The sequence below is a fragment of the Sardina pilchardus genome, chromosome 18, assembly GCF_963854185.1.
Source record: "Sardina pilchardus chromosome 18, fSarPil1.1, whole genome shotgun sequence".
Classification (NCBI taxonomy): Eukaryota; Metazoa; Chordata; class Actinopteri; order Clupeiformes; family Clupeidae; genus Sardina; species Sardina pilchardus.
Window position 1 is genome coordinate 4041877 of NC_085011.1, and position 19587 is coordinate 4061463.

The following is a 19587-nucleotide window of genomic DNA, read 5'->3' on the forward strand; positions in this document are numbered from 1 at the left end:
TTTTCAAACAAACTTCCTGTATATTTTTTCTTCAACTTCTGGCTCTTGTATCAATATTTTTCACTGTGGCAGCATTATTTCTTTGGTATAATCTGTCTCAAGTGCGAAACTCAAATATTAGAACATAATGAAGATAAGGGTGGCTTGTGAAGTTAATCCAGGGGCCTATTGAAATGGCATTATAGCCCAGATAAGCTCTTACAGTAGGCCTAATGCAGTGTCCATTTCCTCTCCTTCCTCACTGGGTTTACTTGAACATTTAAAAAAAACTAGAACAAAAGGCAGTTATAAATGTAAGGCCAAGATTAAATGGTCTGTAAAACAGAGAGTTCTCCCACACTTTCAGTTTTAAGACCTTGAAGGAACCTCTGTTATGTGTTTCGGCCCGGTCTTGACAGAGCAGGCATTTTGTGAGAGGTCTGAGAGACTAACCTTACATCTAGGTTGCATTGCAAATGTATACACCATGAAACGCAATGTTTTACGATCTTTAGATAATACGCTCTCCACACGTGCACAACTAGAGCTAAAGCAGATGCTCTTCAGCTGAAATGCCCATTTGAGGAATGTATTGCTGCGGCTTTGCATTGGACAGTAAATTAAGTACTTAACATCAGTAGACATCCAAACATTCTCAGGTTCCAACCAGGTTCCAACTGTGTTCAGCTATGCCATATGGGCATTTCACCAGTGTTGTCCTGCGTATTAGACTCACGTCACATTTCTTACTGAAGGATTCAAAACATAGCAAATACTGCCCTCTCCTGTCGAGGACATGCTGGATGAGGATGAAGTACTCTCAGAAATAGGCTATGCACTTAATGTTTTGCATAAGATGTACAGAACTTTTAATAAGAACTTCATAAATGAATCATGTAAAGCGGGTGGGGTGGGGGAGGGGGGGGGTCAACTTGGATTTTGACAACTGTACTGTAAATAATGCACTTGCTTTTGATAGGTCATGGGTGTCTATTTCTTTTTATTTTATTAGCCCACAGCATTGTGGTGTGAATGTTGAGATGAGACAGTACGTGCCTGTAAATTCTGATCAAACAAGCATTTACATACACACTTGTGTGTCTGTTTTCTCTGTCCAAAAATAACAGATTGTTCAATAAAATTGTGCATTTAATCCTAATCTCTAATCACATCAAGTAAATCTAATGACTATTTCCATGCTTTTACCACTGCATCAATTGCAACATACATCTCATTGGATCTGCTGCCGCGCTCCGGTTACATAACAGCTTGATCAACTGGCCAAAACATAAGCAAGCCTGCGCTACAATCGGAGCGCTGAGAGATGCCGTGTCACCACAACACACCCATTTCCTGAATGACTGGGCTTCCATTCTCTGCAGCCGCGCTGCGATTGGCCGATCCTCTGAGCGCTCCCGCCCCCTACTGCTCCGGCCGCTCCTGTGGATCCTGTGATCCCTGGCTCCTCCCCCCCTCCCTCCCCGCGTCCCGCCCCGACCCCGCTCCCCTGCACCCCCCCGACTGCCGTGGTGCCGTTCCACCGAGCGACATCCCCTGCACTCTCCTCCCGCCCGCCCGCCCCGACCGCAGCACAGGCTGAGGGGATATGAGGGCTCCTTCAGAGTGGCCCCCACGCATCACACAGGCCAACCTCTGTCCGACTGTCAGCGCTGGCCCTGCTGTGTCCGACTGACCCGGGCAGCAGCCACATCCACAGCCGAGGTAAGGATGCGCTCTCTCACTCTCACGCTCTGCTCTGACTACTGCTCACATTAGTGCTCCAGCCTCGCATGGGACACCCCAGGCCACAGCACAGGGCTGCAGCAGCGGCAGCGGCATGCCAGGGACTGGCAGGGGCTGCTTGACTGGTTTAATGTCACAGGCTACTGGCTACTGGCTCTGGCGCTGGTTGGGGCTTATTTTGTGCAGAGCGAGGATTTGTACGGGTCTGTCGCTGCTGTGTTGCTCTGAATCCATGAGAGAATGAGTGAGGGCTTTTTTTTTGCAGAACAGGGAGAGGCTGTAACAGGAAAGCAGAGTCATATGATAGCAAGGCCATGGAGTTAATCAGGAGAGAGGGACAGAGAGAGAGAGAGAGAGACTAGAACAAATGAGGTTGGGTGTGTGAGCTGTTTTCGGACAGCAAACAAGAATCTTTCTCTTGACTGACCAACATGCCGTGAGTATTTAGTGACTTTTATACAACTATTACTGCACATTGACTTTGTTATGGTTTGGTTCATTCCACATATCCATAAGTCGCTTCCTGTGTTTACAATATTGACCAGTACCTTGAATAAATGTTTTATGTAAACAGGCACATCCACAACAAACTGTTGAGCAGCTCAGCTAATGTTAAATGAGTTATTACAAAGCTTATAAATGTATAATGTGCTTGTGACAATAGCCATTTAAAAGTAATTTCTTCAAAAAAAGAATGTATTCATACAACATTGTCTAGCATGCAACAATCCATTTAAACCACTCGATGCTTTGTCATTCCAGAGTAGATCTGCCCTCCTCGGGAGAATTGTCTAGAAGTGTCCAGGGCCCTGGTTCCTCTTGACCCAGTCTAAGCGTTGACAGCGTCCTGATGTACTCCCCTCAGAGCCTGCACCGCTGGGGCATCACCCACAGCGAGAGCATGGAGCGACTAGCCTACAGTCAAGGTAAACGCAGTCCGAATGGTCAAGACACACACATGCAGAGTGGTTACAGTATGTCCAGTGCGGTGTCCACACTGTGAACTTTAGATTTGGAAAAATTTACTTGAATTTGCTGATTTGTTGCCTGTTGCAACTCTGTTGTTCTCCCCATTCTTGTTGTGCTGTTGTTGTTGTTGTTGTGTTGCTGCTGTTTACTTTTTAAAAGTCAGTAGGCCTACTTGTCACCAGTAAAGGCTACAATGTTGCTTCATACAAAATGATGAATTATCCTTATTCAAAATGGCACATTTTAACATCATTCTAACAAATCACAGCTGCAGAATTTGGTCGACCTTATTAGTATAATAACCCCCGAATATATGCAGATTTGTACACATTAATATATTATATATTATATAATTCATATTATTCCACTTCAGTGAACTGTCAGAACATTACCAACCGAGTAACACTGCGTTAAAAACAATCAGCACTAGAGGGCGCTAGAAACCTTTCCGACTATGGCATTACGTAGCGCTTTTGTGTCTTGTGAGCGTTTTTGACACCACCCCTTCTTTGCAGACGGACTTGGCTAGAGACCGCTCGGTGTAAACAAATCTATAGCGCAGAACCGCCGCGTTCTGAGCCTTGATCTATACATCTATTTGGACTGCTTGTCTGTAACGGTTTCAAGGATGTAAGTGAATGCAATGACCGCTGGCAGAATCAACCCAATCTGGGTTGGAATCAGATCATTCACGGTTAATCAATGCCATCCGATAAGTTAGCGCTACATATCTGCCGCGGTCGCTGTCAAGGAAGGAGGAATCGCACACTATCTTATGATACTCACTTCTGCAATGGCGACACCTGCAGAACACGACCTCACATTAGCCGAAGCTGAAAGCAACAAAGAGAAGACTCAGATGTTTGGGATCCTTCGGTTGCAGGAGGACAAATCAGCCGGTGACAAAGCTAGCACCGTGGCTGCTGCTGCCGTCGCCTGCACTGGTAGCAGTGGCAGCGTCAAATCTGGGGACGGGAGATGGCAAGCGCCGATCTTCGCGCTGGCCAGGAAAGCGTCGGAAACCTTCTCAGGAAGCATTCATGTTCTTCCCAAGGTAGCAGAGCACAAAACCTCTCCTTACACCGAGGACTGGAGCTCTAAGGGTGAGTGGAGATGATGTGGAGAATGGAGGTGTAATATGCCTTAGCTATGTGCAGGCCCCGCTGATTTGCGAATAGGCTACTGACATGGAGACACCAAACCATCAACATCAGATTTGCAAGGATGCAGTTCCTAATATGACAAGCGTGGCGGAACAATAACGTAGCTTAATTGTAGGCCTAATTGTTACTCTTCATAGGCAGCAACTGAATAAGCTTTTTTTAGCTACAGATGTCCTTTTTCTATGGCACGTGGTGTCAGTTGTCCAATTAGCTGTGTGAATCAGGCCGAACCACACCCGGACCATCGGTGTGATATACTGACATGACGCGATGCTTGTTGTTCAGATCATCATGAGGTCTGTCCTATGGGTCTGTCTTATTGGTCTGAAGATGATCTTGCGCTGTCCACAGACTGTCCATTGCTGTTCGTCAGATCAATCCTTCCAGTTCGACCGACTGCATGTAAATAATTGTGTTCTTTTAGTTATCATGCCTAAAGGCTGTAATAATCAAACTGTCACGAGCAACGACACAACCGTGACGGTGTGACAAGTTATACAATGTATTGTAGCTACACTGACGGCATGTGATCTGTTATAAAATAGACCTACATAGGAAGAACCAGGAGTAACACCGCTATCAGTTGCAAACCCATTCAGGGCTACAGCAGAAGAAATGAAACAATGTGTCAATGGATTGGCTTACTCATTGTAATCAGCCTCACCAATCGCCACAGTGACTCAAAAGACATTTTTATCAGCTTGATGCGCTCAGGCAGAGAGTGAGTTTAATCAAGCAGACGCCTGAATAATCAATCACTGCCAGGGGCTCTCAGAGGCTTTTACTTTCGTTTGTGTCTGAAGCATTATGTTTTCTTAAAGTGTCAACTGCCAAGGATTTGCTATGCTTCTTTTCCTGGATTGTAATTTGGGTCATGTAACTTCATTCTGGAATTAGTTCAGTCAATGGCACATGAGCCTGGTAAACAGCACAAAGGGAAAAATAAAAGGGAATATGAAGAATACTAGGTCAGCCTAAGTGTTTCTTGCAGACACTTTAACTACCTGTGCCACCACTGGAAAAACTGCTGAGCTGAGCCGAGACAACATCCTGTGAGCAGTATATGGCTGGATGATTAATGATCTATTAATCCGTTTACTGTTTCCTCTCTGCCCATCTCTCTATCTTTTATATCCTATCACTGTGACTCTCTCTCTCTCTCCTTCTCTCTCTCTCTTTCACTCTATTTCCTGTCCTCCCATCCGTTGATCCCCTCCAGCCTTTCGAGACCCCATGGCCATGGAGCGTGCCAACCTGCTGAACATGGCCAAGCTCAGCATCAAGGGTCTGATCGAGTCTGCCCTGAGCTTCGGCCGCACCCTGGACTCCGACTACCCGCCGCTCCAGCAGTTCTTTGTGGTGATGGAGCACTGTCTGAAGCACGGGCTGAAAGGTAAGGCCAGCAGCGCCGGGCCGGCCCGTGGTGGCATGTTTAGGCCGTACGTGGCACCTCCGCGTAAGTGACTCTGGTGGTGATTATGAGACGGTGGTAATGAAAAGGACTGGACACAGCCACACTTCAGAGGCACACTGAGGTCATCGCCAATGCTCTGTTTATGTCCAGCGCAGTGTTGATGTTTACATCCGCTGCCTGTTGACATACTTGGCAAATACTCCCCAGGCATTTATGCATGGTGTATAGAACACATACAAGTATGTTAGTAGAACATTAGTAGAACATTAGTGCTCCGTTCCAAAGACAACAGACAGCAGCCTGTTAAATAGCAATAACATAAATAATGCTTTCACTCACTCTGATATTGTGATAATGCATGGAATTCAATTATCTCGGTCATTAGTGCTTGCGTTCACATATCAGTGGCTAATTCACACGGTAATGTTATTCAGCATCCAATATATGCATTGTGTAATACTCGGAGTGGAGTGGACTGACAACAAAACCATATAATCTTCCATTTGACCCTATGATCTCCCATTAGTTTACAGCATTTAGTTGAGTGCCTGGTGTGTCGTGGCCTAACCTGCGGTGTGTTTGCATTGCTCAGTGAAGAAGTCGTTCCTGGGCTACAACAAGTCTCTGTGGGGTCCACTGGAGATGGTGGAGAAGCTGTGCCCGGAGGCTGCCGAGATCGCCGCCAGCGTCAGAGATCTTCCAGGGCTCAAGTACGCACTTCCCTATCAGCCATCTTGGTTTCCCCCCCATTTATTTTCTCAAAGAAGACACAGGGTGCCTCTCATTCAGCGTTTATACATCCTCCCTCGCTCCTCGGGCCTCGATCCTCACTGATCTACATAAAGAAAGATAGAAGAAGGGATAGACTATCCCATTGTTGCCGCCCCATCATTCTTTATGTACATCAGTGAGGATCGAGGCCCGAGGAGCGAGGGAGGATGTATAAAAGCCGAATGAGAGGCACCTACAGTAACTTTTAGGAGTTGCACAGTTTGTTCTCCATTGTAGTTAGAATTTGTTTTGCAACTGTGGTGCCTGGTAGTGCATTTTTTCCAGGAACATGGGAACATGGGGCCATGGATTACATTTAGTCACGTCTCTGCTCCTGATGCAGTGCAGATTTAGCTCGTCTTCTTCCTGAAACGGCAGAAATAAACTGTCCCTGCGGCCTGGTCGTTTGATCTGCACCGTCAGTTTAGGTGCAGATGCATGCATATGACGATGCGTATGGCTCGCTGTGTTTCCATGTGTGTGCTTTTAGTAGCGCGCTGAGGGCCTGAAAGAGGAAGTGCAAGGAGACACTGCAGTCTCGCTTCTGCTTTCACTGCCCAGAGGAACAGCTGGACCAGCCATGCCATACTCTGACTACTGTACGTTCAGCTGCACAACGCAAACTCTTTCATATGCCGAATGGCATCAAGATTAACATGAGAGAAACGTTCTCTCCAAATGTATGTTTTTACTTGTATTATCTTAAGTAATTTTGTAATATTTCAAGTTATAGCTGACTTATTTGGAGAACATATTTAATGAAGAATGAATGGCTTTGGAAAGGCGTCTGCAATGGATACTAAATTAGTAATCACTATCACCAGACCAAGCTCAATCTTATAAGATTGAACATTAGCCTGGGGAGTCGGCTCTGCATATTCTGCTGCACAAGAGGAGTGATCAACAGGCGTGGTTCAAATGACTCTATACGCATTTGGATAGTCCTTTCAACCAATCAGACCAATGGTCTGGGTGCGCCAGGTGGATAAGCCAGTTTGTGATTGGTCCCCAGATTTATTATTGGGGACCCTCAGATTTCTAATGGAAGTAGGATAGAAAAATGTGCAGGTTTCCAGCCCGAGCTGCAGGGCGACATCCAACCAGCGGCAGATTGGGCTGGGTTTACCCACCGTCCGGCAGATTGGGCTGGGTTTACCCACCGTCCGGCAGATTGGGCTGGGTTTACCCACCGTCCGGCAGATTGGGCTGGGTTTACCCACCGTCCGGCAGATTGGGCTGGGTTTACCCACCGTCCGGCAGATTGGGCTGGGTTTACCCACCGGCAGATTGGGCTGGGTTTACCCACCGTCCGGCAGATTGGGCTGGGTTTACCCACCGACAGATTGGGCTGGGTTTACCCACCGTCCGGCAGATTGGGCTGGGTTTACCCACCGTCCGGCAGATTGGGCTGGGTTTACCCACCGACAGATTGGGCTGGGTTTACCCATCAGCAGATTGGGCTGGGTTTACCAACCGGCAGATTGGGCTGGGTTTACCCACCGTCCGGCAGATTGGGCTGGGTTTACCCACCGACAGATTGGGCTGGGTTTACCCATCGGCAGATTGGGCTGGGTTTACCCATCGGCAGATTGGGCTGGGTTTACCCACCGGCAGATTGGGCTGGGTTTACCCAGTATAGTAATCTGCTGTTATTGCATGGGGAACATGTGTTAAAAAAATGTAATTTACAAATGCAACAATTTATTTTCTGAGTATGTGTTGAGTGAAAAGTAATTATGTTTGTGTGTGTGTGTGTGTGTGTGTGTGTGTGTGTGTGTTCCTTCATGTGCTCAGGACTCCTCTGGGGAAAGCTCGGGCGTGGCTGCGCTTGGCTCTCATGCAGAAGCGTCTGGCGGATTACCTGCGATGTCTCATCACCAGGAAGGACATCCTGAGGTAAGGGTGCCCAGTGCCCAGTGCCCAGTGCCCAGTGGCTGGCCTGCACAGTCCAGCAGCTTCCTCTCCTGGACCCTTGACCCTTGACTTTTGACCTTTTCAGTCTGGAGTTGCGGAGCAGGAGACAGTTTTTTTCAAACAATAACATTGTGTTCAAACAATAACATTGTGTTCATTTTGCAGCAGTTGAGCTAAAGAGCTACTTGCAGAATAGCTGAAATGTAGATACAAGCATACAGTACCTATAGTGGCACAGATGGAGACCTGTAATTCTTACGTCTGCTGCTTATATTCACTAAGGCACGAGAAGACTAGATATGACAATGATATTGTATCATGTTGCTTTCAGTCTGTACAATCTGAAAAAAGTCAAGTTGTGTGTGTGTGTGTGTGTGTGTGTGTGTGTGTGTGCTCACAGTGATTTCTACGAGAGTGCAGCAGTGATGTTGGAGGAGGAGGGTGCTGTCATCGTGGGTCTTCTCGTCGGACTCAATGTGATCGATGCAAACTTGTGTGTGAAGGGCGAAGACCTGGACTCCCAGGTGAGTCCCACTACACCAGCAGAGGCCCTTACCAAGCTCTGTTACAGTGCATCGTACTGTATCTGGGATGTGCCTTGTGTTGTTATCACAGCGAAGACCACATTGTAGGGTTATGATATGCATATTAATGTGCATGTTATGTCATGTTGAGTTTGGTCATACTGTACAAAACTACCTGTTTGATGAGCAGGTGGGCGTGATCGACTTCTCAATGTACTTGAAGAATGACATCGATGACTACAGAAGTGAGGAGAGGTAATGGCGTCATACTTACAGAATTCTATCCATGTTGCAGAAATTGAATGTCAACTTTGTAAAATGTACGTACAACTGTATAGTTGTAACAGCTCTTGGATCAGTGTTCCTTTTGTGTTTTCTTTAGAAATGGTCAAATAGCTGCTATTTTGGACCAGAAGAACTATGTTGAAGAGCTGAACAGACAACTAAAGTGAGCTGCTTTCACACACACACACACACACACACACACACACACACACACCAAAATACCATACATCTTAAAGGCAACAAATATGGACTGGCAAAAATGATCTCAGCACATACAATACATGAGCTTTGTTTAAGTCGCACATAACATTTGGGAATTAATTTGAAGTTACGTTTGGTTTTTGTGTGTTTACGTCGTAGATGATTCACAGAAATGATAAACGCCTCTTGTTTAATTCCAAGATCAGTCAAAATCTTACCTCCTTAAAATGAGTTGTTGATGTTCCATAGTCACAGATTGTGAATTCAGCCCTCATTAGTCATGCATTGGTCTTTTAAAATACCTCGTTATGTTCCACTGATCCTCTCTCCTTATGTTTGTCTGATGTGCAGCTCAACAGTGACGGGCTTACAAGGAAGGGTAGAATCCCTCGAGAAGTCCAACTCCAAACTCATTGAGGAGGTACAACATTCATCTTGAGTGCTACATCGATGTTATTATTTCCATCTGCCTTGTTTTAGCTCATTTTCTAAGACCAACATTTGCTTTTTCTTGCAGCTCGCCATCGCCAAAAACAACATCATCAAACTACAGGAAGAAAATCAACAGCTCCGAACAGAGAACTCGGTGATTGTCATGAAGACGCAGCGTCGTCTAGAGGTAGTTAGCTGTACCCTCGACCAACGGTCATTTCTCACTCACAGACACAGCACTCAGCTGCTATTGCACGAAAGGCTTTGCAAACCACAGCGACTTACAACAATAGTAAACATTTGAAGCTTTTTAAAGCAATTCTAACAACAATTCTGGGAAAATGTAAAGAGGAAGAGTGCAGTAAGAATAATGAAACATGAAAAAAGAAAAAGAATCATGGAAAATGTACCAGTGCATGAAAGGCTTTGCATCATAGGGATGTGATAATGTCATGTGTCTCACGCGTAATGTAGGTGACTCAGGTAGACGTGGACGTTGAGCTGGACACTTACAAGCAGTCGAGGCAGGGTCTGGACGAGATGTACAACGAGGCCCAGCGCCAGCTAAGGGAGGAATGCCAACTACGGCAGGTAAGTGTCCCGACAGTACATTCAAACAGATGCCCGCTAGCGCCCGTTACCTGTACTGTGAACTCCTCATTTAGCCATCATGTCATGTCAGTGAGGTCTATCTTCGATCAGGTTTAATGCTCAGTGTCAATACTAACACTTGATTGCTGTCTTTAGTTTCCCTACAAGAAATATACCCGTAATTTCCCGACTATTAGCCGCGGCTTATACATTGATTTTGCTCAATTTCTTCCACTGTGAGGTTAATACAGGGGGGCAGTTAATATGGTGTTAATATGGTTTTGTTTCTTTTAGCTTGCATAAAACACTGTCCTGCGGCTTATACACAATGCGGCTTATATGCGGGAAATTACTGTAGTGTAGTCAGCATTACATTGTTTATATTGTACACTACCAAACAAAAGTTTGGGTTTTTGGAGTAAAAGGTATTTTTTAGCCTCTAAAACAACACCAAATCAAACCATGTGTGCACGCATGTAGTGTGCACAAATACGGTGAAGACATTATTAATGTTGTAAATGACTGTTATTGCTTGAATTTATATATCCAATATCTTGGATTAAAACGATATATTGTACAGTGAGGCATTCTCAGGAAACAGCCATCCTATGTTTTCTGCCCATAACGGAGTATCTAGTAAATCTGGCAAGTTTATTGAATTTAAGTAGAATTGAACTGAATTTGACTGAACCACAGTAACATAAACGTGTGTGTGTGTGTGCGTGTGTGTGTGCGCGCGTGGGCTGGGCAGGACGTAGAGAACGAGCTGGTGGTCCAGGTGAGCATGAAGCAGGAGATGGAGATGGCCATGAAGCTGCTGGAGAAGGACATCCACGAGAAGCAGGACACCCTCATCGGCCTGCGCAACCAGCTGGACGACGTCAAGGCCATCAACGTCGAGATGTACCAGAAGATGCAGGTACAGTCAGCAGCCATCCTCATCGTCGTCCATGCGCGGTTTTAGGGCAGCACACACCTTGTCTCACACAAAGCCTTCGGCTCACACACTCCATTACTGGAAAATGCAAACATCTGCTTGGACTTGTGACAAACAGGAAGTGAAAGTCCTGGAAGGTGCCTTTCTTAAATGTCAGTGTTGACAGGAAGTTGTAGTGAATAGCAGTGAGAGTTGGGTGCAAGCCAAAACAAATTATACTACAATGCTTACTGTGTACAGTGTATTTGCCTAACTGAAAAGTAAATAGTAAAACTGAAAACTCTACATGTACTGTATTTCTGAGCGTATAGCATCTCATTTCTTGGCACAAAGCTTTTTATTGTCTCCTTGTGTTGCCTGCATGACCTGTTCTGTCAGTCCCTTCTTATATGAAATGCCTGCGCCTTCGCTTACCCACAGAGATATTTCACAGCACACCCTGTTTAGTTCTGTAGTTCCTTAGCAGTGACCATTACAGACCTTTTTCATCAGTTCCTATTGGATTTCCAGTTGAAAAGTCCAAAACCAACGCCGATATTTTGAAATTGAAATAAATCAGGCTTTCGCTTAATGCTCTTTAAAACATGTTTTTTTAAAAATATTTTTGTTTGTCACCATGTTAGCATTAGCTCAATGTTGTTTTCTGAGCCGCTGGATACGCCTTGGGAATGCGCATGTTTGTTCAAAGTTGAAAGGGTCTGTATTGCTGGTAGAATCATGTCAGATAAACCCGATCACCAATGTCTCTGAGCACAGTGTGGCTCCACTGATTGACTGTCCGCGTTTCCTCTCCCTCTCCCAGGCTGCTGACGACGGCCTCAAACAGAAGGACGAGATGATTACCAGGCTGGAGGAGAAGACCAATCAGATCACAGCGACCATGAAACAACTTGAACAGAGGTAAGAGTCCAGAGTTTAACCTCATACGTTATACACCACATTGTGCACAGAGCATTAAAGATGAGCATTTGTAAACATTTAAAGCAGTGTTGCTGTTTTTTAATCACTTAAGTCAGACAGTGGCCGCGTTTCCCAGATTCGTTAAGAAGCTCTTAAGTGCTAAAAACTTCTTAAGAGCGTTCTTAGAGCGCTCCTAAGAAGTTCTTAGCACTTAAGAGCTTCTTAACGAAGCTGGGAAACGCGGACATTGCTGTTTTGTGCAACATTGGGCATGCATTGGGCATTGTTGTTTTGTGCAATATTGGGCATGCATTGGGCATTGTGTGTTCTTTTGCATGTCTGTATTGAAGTGGTCTCGCTGGGCCAGTTTGCAAGATCACATTGGAGTATTCTGCTGTTCTAGCTTGTCCTGCGTGTTGCCACTAGTACCTTGTCATGTTTCAGTCAACATGGATCCATCCCTCCCCCCTATCTGTTCCATTGCTTTACAGCCATCTTACCTGTACTATTTTTATGACTGCATTGCTTAATAATCTTCTTGAGGCTTTTTGAGTGACATGGAAATTCACTGATATGTACATCCTCTTTCCCTTTTTGTTCTCCTTATCTTCCTTTTCCTTTCTCCTTCCTTCCAATCATCTTTCTGTTGAAATCCCTCCTGTGCTGTACGACACATGATCTCTCCCTTCGCCAATGCATCTGTGATCTCAACCCCCCCCCCCCCCCACACACACACACACACACACTTCCGTTGAATCTCCGTAGCGACAAAGATTTGCTGAGTCAGACCAGGACTCTGGCCATGTCCTTCGTGAAATGTGCCAGCACAGACACAGAGCACCAGTACAAGCTCGTCAAAGATATCTCCTTCTGAATTTCTATTAGCCACTTTACACTATTTGTCTGTGAACACTTTAACAGGATGCTAATGCAAAAGTCTAGTGTAATTCATGGTTTTTGACTGTTCTCTGTTGCTCTCCACTATGTTGGTTATCCTCCAATTGGCTGTTTCTATGACAGACTTTTGTTGTAGTTTTTTCATATGGAGCAGTTTTATAGAACATCTGAATATCGTGGTACTGTAAACAAAAACAAATTAACAACAGTAACTGTAACTGTTTTCACCAGACACCACTAACAAATAAAGATGTGTGTCTTTTAACATGTGAATCAATAAACTTAGATGTTTTGAAATATTCGATTTGTTGTGATTGTGTCCAAAAGTCCCCTCAGGGGGAAATGCCAAATTAATGTCATACAAGCCTAGGGCCCTCTGCTAGCATCCTCCCGTTCCCTTGGCCCCTCCCATCATTCCCTTGGCCCCTCCCATCGTTCCCTTGGCCCCTCCCTTGGCCCCCTCCCATCGTTCCCTTGGCCCCTCCCATCATTCCCTTGGCCCCTCCCATCATTCCCTTGGCCCCTCCCTGGCCCCCTCCCTGGCCCCCTCCCTGGCCCCCTCCCTGGCCCCCTCCCTTGGCTGAGTTTTCTGGCTCTGTCCGGCCTTTCCTGCCTCCTCTTCCTCCTCTGAGTTAGTGTGCCTGCAGATGTCTTGCTTCTCCGTTTTTCATTTTCTTTCCACGTTTGGTCATGACATTCCCGCTCCTCCTCACCCTGTCCCCATGCGTGCTGGGGCCTCAGTTTTACCCATTCGGTTTGAATTACGCCAGATTGCAGGACGCTGAGAGGGATCGCTCCACCGCCGAAGAGGGCACGCGCCGCTTCAAGCAGGAATTTGCCAACAAAGCTGACAATCTACAGAAGCAGATTTCCCAGAGAGAGAAGCAGATGTAAGTCTGGTCTATGGCCCCAATATCTCACTATATACTGTACCTTGCTACCACATGTTTGCGTACGTCGGCATACAGCAATGGTCAACCATGAGTATCACAATTTTTTAGGTTAAAGGTAGACTAGACACCATGATTCAAGTCGGATTTTTGTCAGATTCATTGAATCTCTCCACACAGTCCACTAGCTGTCCATTTTGTGTGTGCACCTCAGAAAAGACAAACTGGTGTACAGTTGTCATGGCTCTGAGATGAGAAGCACAAGAAGGGCCTGTTTCCGTTTGTGTGTCTTGGGTGACCCAATCACAAGTGGTCAGCCAAGACACATTGCGGTTTACACATGTATTCTAAGGTGTACAGTCAGACACATTGGTGACCACTTGTGTTTTGATTCCGCTCTTGCTAACTTCAATTGTTTTGGACGCACCAGAATTCATTAGCGTTTACTGTATACTGCAAAAACTACTGTATGCGGTCAACTCCATTTTAGACCACAGTAAGTGGTTTGAGCGATTAGATCATAAAGCGTCTTGCCAATTGTTTATACTTGTATTAAGAACTGGCCGCTGTAAGTGATGCATTTTAAAAACAAATTTGAACAGGGTCCTGATGGTTCAGATTGAGCTGGCCATTTAACTCTCTCACTGCTGTAGGAGCACATAAAGGAGTGGTGTCATTTGATTGGTTGCTAATCGTAAATGTAATTCATCTCTTGTGTGAATCTCTTACTACCCCTTTAGATTATTATTATCTTTCTGTTCATAATATCAGTGCGTTGAATGAAGTGAGTTTTTTGTTGCTTGTGTAACTGGCAACAGGCAGCAGCTGGAGACGGATCTGAAGATTGAGCGAGAGTGGCGGCAGACCCTGCAGAACGATCTGGAACGGGAGCGAGACGTCGTCGCTCAGCTCAGCGCTGAGGCACAGCAGATCAATGGACTCAAAAAAGTAAACGTCCTTATCCCCTTATGTGCAGTGTACTTAAAAGTAAACGTCCTTATCCCCTTATGTGCAGTGTACTTAGAGCCCTCTCCCATGTCAAGTCCAATACAGAATGTTAGGTAGTTTGTGTATTTGTTTCTAACGCCGATATAGATTATGCAGCTACATTTACAAAGCACTACATTTACAATATTGCACAGCACGATGAAAATCGTACTGTATATGTAGACTGAGGACTGCAGCCCGTTTGTGCAGAAAGTTTTGTCTGCAATGTTCCATATTTTATTTTTTCATATCTTTTGCTCTGTCCAAAACTGCCTGATGTGATATAATTAGGCATGTTTAAGTTATACATTCAGTTGTGTCAAGACCCTATGAACTGTAATCTCTTGGGTTGAACCTGCAGGAGTTCCACCGGATGCATGATGAGAACCGGCAACTGAAAGGCATCTGCGAGGAGCAGGAGCAGGCCCTGTCTGAGCTGGGCTGCAAACTCAGCGAGTAAATACGCACTCTGTCCTCTTGATTTACTCCTGTCATAAAGAAAGAACGCCCTGAGGAAGTGCTATTTATACACAAGGAAATATAGCTCACAGAAAGCTTTCATTGGTTAATCATATTAAGACTAAGTTGATTGCTTGCAGACACAAAAGCTTTAATCACCATCAGCTTCTGGACCTGTTCTTGTAAAGATGATGATACACAGGGCATCTTTTTGGGCAATATTGTTTGACTCTGTTCCTGAGCCATATGGTCCACGCACTGTTATGTTGATACTGTTCTATAAATGTAAAGAACTTAATCATCGTTAGACAAATTGTCACAGTAATCCAATCAGAAAAGATGAAACCAGTAATGTAATGATTACCCTGCGACATTGCTCAGAAGGCTGCCCCATATTTAGCCAGTGCCACAGAAGGGCTCAGTGTCTTTGGTCCCTGATGTTATTGTTTGTATTCAGATCCAAACTGAAAATTGAAGACATCAAAGAAGCAAACAAGGCCTTGCAGGTATGATCGACCTCTTGTAGATATGTTTGTATGTTTGTTATCAGCAATATGCTACTTGTGTCATAAGTAATAGTTAAGGGATTAATTGTGCCTGTTGAGATGTCCACAACTATGGCAACCTCAATAGGGCCTATGGAGGCCATTCCCCTCCACATTCCCCCTCCAGACAATTGCACTCATTGATGCACTTATTCTTACTGTACTCTACCTTTTTACATTTTGTATTATTCTTTTTTATTTTTCATTTTCCATTTTTCATTACCCTTCCATTACCTCTTTAACATTTTTAAAAATGTTCCATGATTTTAATTGCTGTAAAAAGCTTAAATGTTTAACATGATGTAAGTCGCTTTTGTTAAAAAGTGTCAGCCAAATGTAATGTAATGTAAAGATATGTTATATTTATGTAGCAATTGACTTTATGCAAAGTGATTGACAGCACAAGTAGGGCATACAGTACACGACCTCCCTGGACACTGGTCTATGACCTTGGAAGTTTCAGAAACATTCCAGAACATGTGTGCTATAGACACACATCACATTAAGACATGACTAGCACATCAGATGATTATACCAACGGGATTGCAGAAGATGTGCATTTATATTGAACAAACAAACCCTTTACTCCTGTCAGGGTGGCCAAGTGTGGCTGAAGGATAAAGATGCTACGCACTGTAAGCTGTGTGAAAAAGATTTCTCCATTTCCAGAAGAAAGGTTGGTTATCACCTCTGATATCTTACAACATTACACCCACACAGTTGTACATCGTGTTCCAAAAGTTTTAGCAGTTAGTCCACCATTGCATAGTTTTATGTCTACTTCCGAGGGATGTATGACTTGACTGTTACTGCACAGTGCACTTCCCTCATATTTGGCCTCAGGCTTAAAGAGAGGACATAACATTTATATGAGATAATCCAAAGTCATTTATTTGGAGTAGTATGTAATATCTGAAGAAGAAGCATGTTTAGTTTAGCTTAGTTTATTAGTTTATTTGACAGGGGCCATGTAGGCTACAGAACAATTCCTGTACCATAGTTAGCTATACAGTAATTTCCCGCATATAAGCCGCATTGTGTATAAGCCGCAGGATAGTGTTTTATGCAAGTTAAAAGAAACAAAACTATATTAACACCATATTAACTGCACCCCTGTATTAACCTCATAGCTGAAGAAATTTTGCAAAATCAATGTATTAGCCGCGGCTAATAGTCGGGAAATTACGGGTACAGCTCATTTACATCTGTGGTCCCTGTCCCTGTCCTGTTGGGCCAACCCTTTGGGTTTGTGTTTCTGCGCAGCACCACTGCAGGAACTGTGGCGAGATCTTCTGCAACGCCTGCTCCGACAACGAGCTGCCGCTCCCCGCCTCGCCCAAGCCGGTGCGAGTGTGTGACACGTGCCACGCCCTGCTGCTCCAGCGCTGCTCCTCCACCACCACCTAAAATCACCCAGAGGGAGGCCAGGGGCTCGCCGCTCCTCCACCACCACCACCTAAATCACCCAGAGGGAGGCCAGGGGCTCCTCCTCCACCACCACCACCTAAAATAACCTAGAGAGAGGCCAGGGGCTCGCCGCTCCTCCACCACCACCTAAAATCACCCAGAGGGAGGCCAGGGGCTCGCTGCTCCTCCTCCACCACCACCTAAAATGACCTACAGTAGAGAGAGGCCAGGGGCTCGCTCCTCCTCCACCACCACCTAAATTACCCAGAGGGGGGCCAGGGGCTCGCTGCTCCACCACCACCACCTAAATGACCCAGAGGGAGGCCAGGGGCTCGCTGCTCCTCCACCACCACCTAAATTACCTAGAGGGGGGCCAGGGGCTCGCCGCTCCTCCACCACCACCTAAAATTACCCAGAGAGAGGCCAGGGGCTCGCTCCTCCTCCTCCACCACCACCTAAAATGACCTACAGTAGAGAGAGGCCAGGGGCTCGCTGCTCCACCACCACCACCTAAATTACCCAGAGGGAGGCCAGGGGCTCGCTGCTCCACCACCACCACCTAAAATGACCTAGAGGGAGGCCAGGGGCTCGCCACACTACAGACGGACAGCACACTCACACCACAGCCACGACCATATGGCTCCTGGCACCCCTTTAACCCAGCAGAGGCAGACGCAGCAGCAGCAGCAGTAGCAGCCCCTGGCTGCTGTCACTGACACAATAACATACTACAACTAAAATCCAAGATGGCCGAGCACTGGTTTCAGGTGTTTAAAAAAAAAAAAAAAGACGTTTACATTCTCCTCAGTGTTGTGCCTGAGCCAAGATACTCTTGAGATATTACAGGACATATTTTGGCAGCTGGCCAGAATCAGACATTCAGAAGCACGGAACATTCCAAACTTGAAGTACAAATACCTCTCTGTATTCCATACAATGCATCAAATCAGCGTGAAGACTATTGTGATAATGCTCTATGCCTGTGATGGACAGAAGACTGTTGAGATATCTGATTTATTACCGAAGTGCAGATATTAATTGATATTCACATGTGCCTAAGTAAGAAGCCAAAATGATGAATGATAACATTTCCAGGCATTTCTTTGTAGAGAAGTCAGACCAAGAAGTTTGACCATCCTAAAGCACTAAGATTCTTAATGCTGCTTTGATTTCAATGACAAAATCTGCACAGTATCAGTTCTACAAAACTTGCCATGTACTAACAGAAAATTGTCCTGGTATGTATTTAGAAAAAAGTACTACGATATGTAATATAGCACATCATGTTTAAAATATGCCAAGGTTTTTACTTTATTTCTTTTTATTTGTAAAGTGTAAACTGGAATGCCTCACAAAAGACTATGTATTAAGTCAGTATGATTTATAATTAATTTATATCAGTTATATTATATATTTAAAACCGAACTTGTAACCCCAAGACTCAACTTCATAAAAATGGCCAGATATTTCAAATTTGAAATGCTGTACGGTTGGATATGTACTAAACCACTGATGGTTATATCTATTGATTGTTTTTGTATTTGCGTGGAAGCACAATAGATTATTAATTGTCTTTTCAAATTCAAATACATCACTTCTGATTGTCTGTAAGAGCATCGTGTGTCAATGTAACTTTGGACAGTGATGTTCGGCATGATTTTAATTTTATTTTCACTGAATCCCACTATCTAACCACTTGAGAGAAATGTGTGCTTCAAACTGTTAAACCGTTACTGAGGTTCGTGCTCATTCAGCTGGCTTGAGTGAATGAAGAGAGAATAACCTGTGTACAGAGAAGCCCTCGGGGGGGGCAGAGGTTACGTTTGCAGTTTCAATGGAAGATCCATTGCTGAATGCTTCCATTCCTGGAATCATCATTCACCAGTTTCAAAATAAACTCTTCAGCGGAACTGACTCTTGACTCTTGTGTGTGTGTATACGGATGAAAATGGTAAATGAATTTCACTAAAGTGGTCTTTGATTAAATATCAAGACGTATGGCACGAGTAAGCCAAATATCCACTGTAGATAACATATTTCCTAATTTAAAAGCTCAACGAAATGCTAGATGGGGGACATCACCCTTGCACTACAGGGTATGAAATAAAAAAATGTCATTTTAATTACCAGGCTAAACCTCTTAGGTGTCTGACCCCATCTCCATTATCTCACAAAGGCCAAATTTTGAGGAGTTTCAAATTATATCTGGCAAATCTTGTGATCGAAATGAGCAAAATCTGAAGAACAAGCTCTAATGAATTAGATGTCACACTAAATCCATTGAATCTCACAGTATAGCATTGCACTGTTAAGTTAATCACACATGCTTTGCAACAATAGCGTGTTGAAGGGGAAAAAATGAAAACATGGGTAAAGGTATGTTATAAAATATAGCCATATAGTCTTTATTATGTCTCCGGGACAGCTCTTATTGAAATATTCAGAGATTTAGACCCAGTGACAACTGCACAGTCCAAGCTAACATATATCCAGTATATTTAAAAAAAAAAAAAAAGATCAGTAGACCTACAGTAAAGGGATATCTCATCATGAGTCAAAAGAGTTAATCTGGTTCACAA

At 44.6% G+C, this 19587-nt stretch overlaps 1 protein-coding gene across 5 annotated transcripts; it reads left to right on the forward strand.

Annotated features, from left to right (window-relative positions):
- Positions 1–1561: 1561 nt before the first annotated feature.
- On the forward strand, positions 1562–18922 carry rufy2 (RUN and FYVE domain containing 2). Of its 5 annotated transcripts, none has more exons than XM_062519399.1 (19): positions 1562–1701; positions 2485–2648; positions 5074–5247; positions 5861–5978; positions 7834–7935; positions 8354–8477; positions 8668–8732; positions 8860–8925; positions 9315–9384; positions 9481–9582; positions 9870–9986; positions 10738–10905; positions 11726–11823; positions 13491–13610; positions 14429–14558; positions 14959–15053; positions 15514–15562; positions 16197–16277; positions 16865–18922. In XM_062519399.1, the coding sequence occupies exons 2-19, from the start codon at positions 2573–2575 to the stop codon at positions 17006–17008; spliced, it is 1899 nt and encodes a 632-aa protein (XP_062375383.1). In that variant the 5' UTR covers positions 1562–1701; positions 2485–2572; the 3' UTR covers positions 17009–18922. The 5 variants fall into 5 exon arrangements, with proteins under 5 accessions (XP_062375383.1, XP_062375381.1, XP_062375382.1 ...); XM_062519397.1 differs by having other exon boundaries at positions 9870–9985; positions 10728–10905; XM_062519398.1 differs by lacking the exon at positions 1562–1701 and adding an exon at positions 2059–2158 and having other exon boundaries at positions 9870–9985; positions 10728–10905.
- The last annotated feature ends 665 nt before the right edge of the window (positions 18923–19587 follow it).